The sequence below is a fragment of the Coptis chinensis genome, chromosome 2 (genome assembly GCF_015680905.1).
Source record: "Coptis chinensis isolate HL-2020 chromosome 2, ASM1568090v1, whole genome shotgun sequence".
Lineage (NCBI taxonomy): Eukaryota > Viridiplantae > Streptophyta > Magnoliopsida > Ranunculales > Ranunculaceae > Coptis > Coptis chinensis.
The window spans coordinates 100,336,411-100,344,423 of NC_141457.1; the positions used below are offsets into that span (position 1 = coordinate 100,336,411).

An 8,013-nucleotide genomic window follows, 5' to 3' on the forward strand; every position below is an offset into this window, starting at 1 on the left:
TTACAATCATGACGGGGATATGCTTTTGTTGAACGAAATGGCCTCTACCTTTTAGTGAGTGATTCGATTAGAGTTTTAAGCTCGGGGATCGTGTTTAATTTCAAACATACCGGGCGGCCTTAATCAGTATTAGAAGAACTAGCGGAGATGTGGATATCGTCACTACCCCAGTTGTTATTTTGCTTAGTTTGATCCTCTATAAATTTATAAGCTCCCGAGGCTCCTTTACTTAAGAAACTACCCCCATTCATTATGTCAAGGACTTCTTTATGGTGGTGTAGAAGTCCTTTGAAAAAGGCATGGACTAACGTGTCTTTCTCTAAGTTATGATGTGGACACTCTATAAGGAGATCGGTGAAACGATTCCAAGCCCTCGAAAATGATTCATGAGGATTTTGTCGAAAAGAAATGAATCTTGGAAAGCATCTCATCCGTCTTTAGGGGTGGGTAAAAATGTTCCATAAACAAATTTGAACAAGTTTAGCCCACAAGTCCACGAATTAGGCGCTTTGGGCAGTTAACTGTATTTTTATCGGCTAAGGTGAAAGGGAATACCCCGGTTTAATTTGTTCCGCACCAACCGTAGGATGGTGGAATGTTGTTATAACTTGTTCAATCCTACGATGTAGCCGATAAGGTTTTTCATGGTCTAAACCATGAAAACGGGTAACAAATTAAAAATATTTGGGGGATTCGAAATCCCCATCGGTCATGGCGAACGATGCAAGATTTGGGGCAAACCGCTTCAAGGCTTTGTAGAAGTCGAGAGAGGAGTCTCTCCTTCATCGCATTATATCGTGGTGGTGTGTGTGAAATAGTAGCTAGAGGTGCAATGAGTGGTATACTAGATAGGCGTGTTTGTTGATGTTGCCGCGGTAATTATGTTAGGTGTTTTGTTCGACCGCACCTTAATCTCATACAAGGTTAAAACCAAACTTAACTAAAAACACAACCTCCAAACAATCTTGATATACTAGTATAAACCTCTAACGAGGAGATGCGAGGTGTGGAAGAAAGGAATACCCGACAAGGCCCTTGCTTCGCTTTTATGAATAGCATCTTGTTTACGCGTGTTCGATTGTATATAACAAGTTAGAACACCGAAAAACTTGAAAAATCGGGTTCGAATCAAACCCGTGGAAATCCGGCAAAATTCATTTCGGTGGTCGCTCACCACTTTCGGGTGTGGTGCTCGGTGTAACTTCGAAGTTCTGATGTTTGAGCACGGGTCGCTTTCGGTTTTGGTCGCTACCAAAGGCTCAAGAACTTTAGCGCAGTGTCAGTCGCTCCTTTTTGCTTGGGTGCGCTTCCGCGTAATTTTTTTTTTTATATTGTTCGAGGAAGTTTAATGCTGAAAAAGACAACCACAGTTAGAATCGAACAAGGGTGGGTGGGTGAAATGGGACTTTAAGAAAAGTATTTATACTACGAAAACAATGCGAAAGTGAAACTAAGATGGCAGCGGCGCCATTTGATAAATGTAAAAAGATAAAGTTTACCTACGAAATGAACGATGAAACTCAAAACGTAAGTAAACTAAAACGTAATTACGTGCCTAAAGCTATCAAAGATTGTTCTACTCTCGATCTATTGAACAGATATAGTGGAGTAGAAAGTTCGTTCCACTCCTAGTCCTTCTGCATGCTGTGTTTTCTAGTCTAATTACTCTACTCTAAGTCTAATGAGAGATTTATAAAATGATAACTAGACTACGATGCAACTACCCACAAGATGCAACTAGTCGACTATTTAAACAACTATGGGAATACTACGTCGATTCTATGATAAGGAGTTAGAGGGGGATTGATTCCACCTTAGCTCAACTTAATCCACTAACGCATTTAATCGTCAGAATCGAATTGAACTGCTTCGCGGAACAATCTGGTTATTCCTAATCCCTAATTACACATGGCATTTCTACCAATTCATAACTAGCATGTGAACGATTACACCCATTCTCATGGTGAACTAATCATTTCTAGAGTGGAAAGAAAATTACGACTATTCAACATTAACACGAATCAAGTCTTCATCAAGGCTTCGCAACCCCCTCTAATGGAGGTTTAGCCGAGAATCATCACGCTATCATTCCCAATCAAATTCGAACAAGACATGATATAAAGATTTGAACTTTACTTGTTTAAACTCAATTCAAAACTACTCATGCAAAAATCTATTCAATCTAATAAGGACAAATAATTGAATCTAAGAATTGAACTAAAGAAGTAAATGGAAAATGAAACTAGATTACCAAGAACACTATTTTATTAATCTAATGAATAATAAAACAATTATTCAAATACTAAATTAATAATCTACTTTGTTCTTAAGTAATTAATTAAACATGAAACTAAATCTAAAACAAGATATGAAAAACTAATTAATTAACTAATTGAAATTCTAAAACTAAGTTCTAAAACTAATTAATGGAGGCTAACTAATCTAGGTCTAACTATCCACCATTAACAAAGAGCTAAGCTTTTGTTTTTATACTTTCAGATCTAAAAATCGTGCATGGGCTTGGAGCCATGTTTTGGGCCAGAGAATCAGGCCCAAAACCCAATTCTTTCAGTCTAAAAAGGCCTCTTCAGCTGCAGTTGGCTTCAACAGACTTTTCGTCCATTTCTGCTCCTCTGATTGGGTCAAGGCTTAGACCATTGGAAAGCTCTTTCCGAGCCGGTCGTTTTGACATAAGGTAGGCCCAATTCCAAGGTCTGAGTCCAAAGATACGGCCTTCGGAAGTTCTCGCTTAACTTTTGTGTATTTTTACCCGCTCGACTTTTCAACTTTTGAACGGGCTTTTAGAAAGGCTTTATCTTCAGAATCTTGGCCTTTAATCATTTAACTCCTTAAGAACCGACCTTTGCTCCTTTATCTCGCTTAAAGTGGCACATTTTCGCACATAATGGACTTTGAAGCCCGAAATGCATAAAAACACGTAATCAGTATTAACTCTTAATTATTACTCACATAATTGGTCTAAAGGTATGACTGTTACAGGGTTAAAACTACAGTTTTGGGATCTTATCATAGTACATGTTTGCATGTCTGTTATACACATGCATAATGTGTGTGCATGTGTGATATGCACATGCATAGTAGTACATATTTGCATGTATGTTATACAAATAATGCATAATGGTGTGTGCATGTATATCAGACTATTACTCTCAAGTCCCAACTTAAAAATATCATCGACGACAATAATATTAAAATCGAGATAAATCACACGATTAATTAACATAAGATTCGAACATTTGAAAAGGAAATTCAATTGGTTGTCGAACCAATGTTGACATCGACCCAAATATTCTTCAATCAACAATAACGTAAAATTGAAAAGTGTTTAAATAGATTGCAAAATGAGAAGAGTGTTTATCATGAGAGAATAAAATATTTTCTCACATTTTAAATCTCTAATCACTACATACAAATCAACTAACTCAAACATGGAAACAACTATATCTAAAAAAAAATTACAAGTTTATAGTTGAAGTTTTTTTTCTAGATGGAGAATAAAATAGATGTTTGTCATGAGAGAATAAGGTAAATTAATCAATAAAAGTGGAATAGAGACTTGGGGAATAAGAGTTCACTCACATGAAAATTGGGTTGGGTCCAAAAAAATTTCAATTTCTATTATGTTAGGAGGAGAAGCTAGTTATTATTGGAAAAAAAAAATAAGACAAAAATTAAAAATAAAATTTTTTGTCCTGGAACCATAATTACTAACATTGGCCCGTTGATTTGTCCTGGAACCATAAATAAAAGTAGAAAATATGTTTGTGGACAAGCAACTGTTTGCTGTCCACAAGACCTCAGTTGGTGATTGGTGGAGTGACTGCCCAAAAATATTGTTTTACTGTCCAAAAAAATGGTTAAACTGCCCAAAAATGGTTTTGACCAATAGAAAAGTGTTGTTTGTGGACAAGTCTGTCCACAAAATCGGACTCATAAAAATAACATGTAATACAACCATAATTATTTTTCAATTTGTGGGATTGGGCCTAATTTTGTGTTTAATTTTCCGGCAAGGCCCACCAAAAAGTTTAAGAGATACTGGGTTGGTAGCCTGGGTTGTCAAAATGGACGAACGTCCAAGCTTGGCCCGTGGGCTTCAAACAAGGCCGAGATTTTAGATTCAAGCTAAACCTGACAAAAAACTCCGACCTTCGGACGACCTCGCAAAGAGGCCACATAGGGTGGAAACTGGAAACTCAGTGATTTATGCTTGCTGAACTATATACGATGATTCCGACCCAAAGGGATGTAGATATTATTGATGATTGGCCGAAGGTCTTAATAAATTGCATACAGTCTAGTGTCTAGTGTATCTTGTTCCGCAGTACAGACTCGTCAAGGCTTTAGATTTGTACGTCCCTTTCATGGCCAGTTTTGACTGGATTTTCTCATTACTGCACGTGCATTCACCTGATCACGTGCAGCCCTCCATATAAGACAAGGTACATATCGACATATTGTAGGTCTTTAAAGGTGCCAAAACTAGGGTTTAATATCCCTAGCATAAAGTACTAACTTAGAATACAAAAATGTTTAATGTGGTAGTATGAAGGGGATTGTATGACTTCACTTTATAGTTTCATTCCAAACATATTCTATTTTTATCCTCTTTCCCTAGCTTTATTTTTCTTCCTTTTGCCAAAAAACTTTACACTTTTCTTTCCTTTCCCTATGCCCCTACTATGATACTATCTGATTTGCTTTTATATTTGGCACATTTATAATTATGTTATTAAGGAAACAATCAAGACCACTTTTCTTTTGCTCTCGAGTCTCGACTTAATGTTCCGAAAATGCAACAATGTGACTCTAGTGACTAGTCTCGGGTGGGAAAAATAGGAAATAACTTGAAAATATAGATATGTTGCTTGAAAAGGAAACACATTAGAGCCTGTATATGTGCACGAGAATAGAGAATTATAGACACAGTTGAAAGAAGAAGCAATCAGTAGACTTGGTCAAACTTTCTTCTAGAGTATGTTGGATACAAACACAAGCAAAAGTATAAAGAGATATACTGTTTAATTTGGAGTCCATGCAATAACCTATGCAAGTATGCGATAGTCAATGAGCTATTTTTAGGTTTTGGTCTTTGTGGAGTTATGGATGAACTTTTGTCCTACTACTCTCTTCAGAACTTGGTTATGGAAGGAAAGCAAGGTTGGAACATGTGAAAGTAACAGAGTGTAGGTTTGGATCCAAAGATTTGGTATCGAAGCGTTTGATCAGAGATACTTAAAGTAGGAAAGACTTGGGTTTATCTATCTTGATAATTAAAAATAGAATGGCATTGATAGAAACGTTTCAAAATTCAAACACACGCCAGCCACATTTAGTCACACTCAGATTTATTTGATTTCACTGTCACTCAAGAAAGTGAAGAATCTCTCCCTCTTAGCTGACACTGTAGTCGAGAAATAATTGAGGTTATAACCTTTTTAGCAAGCAACCCTATTCTACCCAAACCTTAGCATTACCTTTTTGACAAAAACCGATAAATACAGATTTTGATACTAATTATCATATGAGTGTCAGTAAGATGAAACTTTTTCCAACTTTTCCTTTCTTGTTCTAATTCACAAACAGTAAGATCAGAACGTATGTAGCCTTGTATGTGCCTGTACTCCTGTAGTACTCTCCACTTATCAGTCTACATTTAATTGGGTTCTGTACAAATGAAGGAAAGTCAAGAGAAATAGTCAATGAGAAGCCTGATTCTGAAATCTTCCTTATCAGCTTTTTCAATTGAATTCTCTCTCTCCATGTGTATGTGTGTGTCATCTTTGATGATATACATAAATGCTAACTGAAAGAAAGGCAAGAAGGAGAAGAAAGTAATAAATTGAGTACTGATGAAAAGATGGCAAGAGACTAGAAGAAGCTAGTTTTTCACCTCATTCCGAGTTTCTGACCATATACCCCTTCTGCATTCATGGCCAAGGGCTGAGAACAAGATAATATTGCACAAACTTATATATACGACCAAACTCACTGACACACGCAAGGTTATCAGATTCTATTCATGGGCTCAAACACAATTCAACAAGTAAAAACTACTCGAGAAGATAAAAAATACAAAACAAAGACAAAAAACAGTCAATTATTTTCTAATTTAGCTAACATGAAGGAGGCATGAGATTCAAGCCTAAATCATCATTACTCAATACTAATCTTGCTTTGTTGGTCTCCACATTTGATGTAGGTTCTGGGTGCAATCTCTTTTTGGAAAAAAGAGAAACTCCAAACAACTTTGTTTTACTGTTATTGTTGTTGTTGGGTTCTTCAGGCATCTGATAGTGGGAGTTGAATGAGCCATTGATATGCTGATGAGGAGCTTGTTGTTTAGGTTGAGACTGATAGTAGCCAAGAACATGGTTTTGAGGCTTATGAAACATGGTATTAGAAAGTGGAGTTGTTGGTGTTGATGGGTTATTAGCAACCAGAAGGGAGGATGGAAAAGAATTACTAGGAGTAACAGGTCTAACATGGTTTTGAACAAAATAGATAATATCATTGTAAAGCTTCTTCATGTGTGCAAGTTCAGATATCAACATTGAGTTGCTTCTTCTCAATCTCTCATTGTCTTCTGACAAAGCAGATATAGAGTTGTTACATCCAATACCTCTTGGAGAAGATAATGGTGGTGAGTCACACCAATTTGCCTGTTCATCTGAATCAGGAGAGATACTAAGCCTGTTTGGGTACTGAAAGAAACTCGGTCCACCAACACCATTTATAGGTGACTGGGGGATTTGAGGCTGCGAAGTTTTTCTTCTGTGAATCTCACATAACAAATGCTTCTCTCCTCTTTTGAAGTACTCATTTGCAAATTCCCATCTATCTGGTACAATTTTCCTGAAACCCTAAACAAAAAAAAAAAAAAAAAAAAAAGACAATTCATCAAAAAATCAATTTTTAACTCACAAGAAACTAAAAACTAAGACTTACCCACCAATGAGATCATGATTTTAAAACAATCAAAGGAATCAAGGAAAAAAATGCTTACATAGGTGTTGAGTTGTCTAACAAAGCTGGAGAAGTTATTGTGCTTGAAATAGTTGGGAAGAAGATCACGAGCAAATTCAGGAGGACGCCAAACAACAAAGGTAGTATCATCTTCACCCCAAGAAACAATATGATCAGTGTTTGGATCATCCACAAGTTGGTAAGTTTTGGTGAGAAAAGGAGCTGGAACTGCTTTGTGAGAGTCTAATGACAGTAAAATGCCTTCACAGTTGTCCAACATAAGAGCCATATTAGAGAGTATGAAGTTTGGAAATTTGAAGTAAAAAAGAGTGCTGAAAAAGAAGTTTCTAGTGAAGAAATAATGTGATTAGCTAGAAGAAGAAGAAGAAGAAGAAGAAGAAGGTTTTGATGTGGGAGTGTGAGAGAGAGATAGAGATAGAGACTTGAGAGTGAAGAAAAAGTGTGAGAAAGTTCCTCGGTTTTGTAGAGAAGTAGAGAGATGGAAGGGAATATGTGTCTGTCTGTCTGTCTGGGCTCTGTAAATTAAGGGGAAATTCAAGACAAACCCGTGACTCTCTCTCTCTCAACTCTCAACTCTCAACTCTCAACCCTTCCTTGTATAGTTTTATGGCTCGACTCTTGGGTCTTGACTCTTGACTGTATCCCATTTGAAAATCGGACACATCACAAAATCACAAGTGGAGCGAGTGAGTTTTCTTGTGTGTGTGTGTGTTTTTTTTTCAATTTTGATTTACGATTGGATATGTTTGTTCCATCATTAAATCGCTCAAATGTTTGCCTCTGTAGTCTGTCTGATTTATCAATTTAGGCCAGCTGTGTACTTTGGCTGGTATCCTGGTAATTTCAGAATTAGTGTGTTATTTCGTGTGCACAAGAATACAGGATTAGTATTTACGGGTATGGGGCCTTGTGAGGTTTGTGTACAAGGAATCCTTGTAAGTTGTAACCCTCAAGTCTTTTCCAATTCTTCGAAAGTTTGGACTTGTAGAAAGCTTCAAAAGCTTT

General features: G+C 36.8%; 1 protein-coding gene across 1 annotated transcript; it reads right to left on the minus strand.

Moving 5' to 3' along the window:
• Positions 1 to 6,013: 6,013 nt before the first annotated feature.
• LOC147519614 (heat stress transcription factor B-4-like) lies at positions 6,014 to 7,752 on the minus strand. Its single transcript, XM_086591181.1, has 2 exons — positions 7,028 to 7,752; positions 6,014 to 6,884 (listed from the first exon to the last, which is right to left on the minus strand). The coding sequence occupies exons 1-2, from the start codon at positions 7,274 to 7,276 to the stop codon at positions 6,138 to 6,140; spliced, it is 996 nt and encodes a 331-aa protein (XP_086447307.1). The 5' UTR covers positions 7,277 to 7,752; the 3' UTR covers positions 6,014 to 6,137.
• Positions 7,753 to 8,013: the final 261 nt, after the last annotated feature.

Bases quoted from the DNA above. Each gene is read 5' to 3' on its own strand.
- LOC147519614 (XM_086591181.1), bottom strand. From the start codon at position 7,276: ATGGCTCTTATGTTGGACAACTGTGAAGGCATTTTACTGTCATTAGAC. The intron at 6,885-7,027 runs GTAAGCATTTTT...TTTTTTGTTTAG, and splicing joins TTAGACAACTCAACACCTAT to GGTTTCAGGAAAATTGTACC.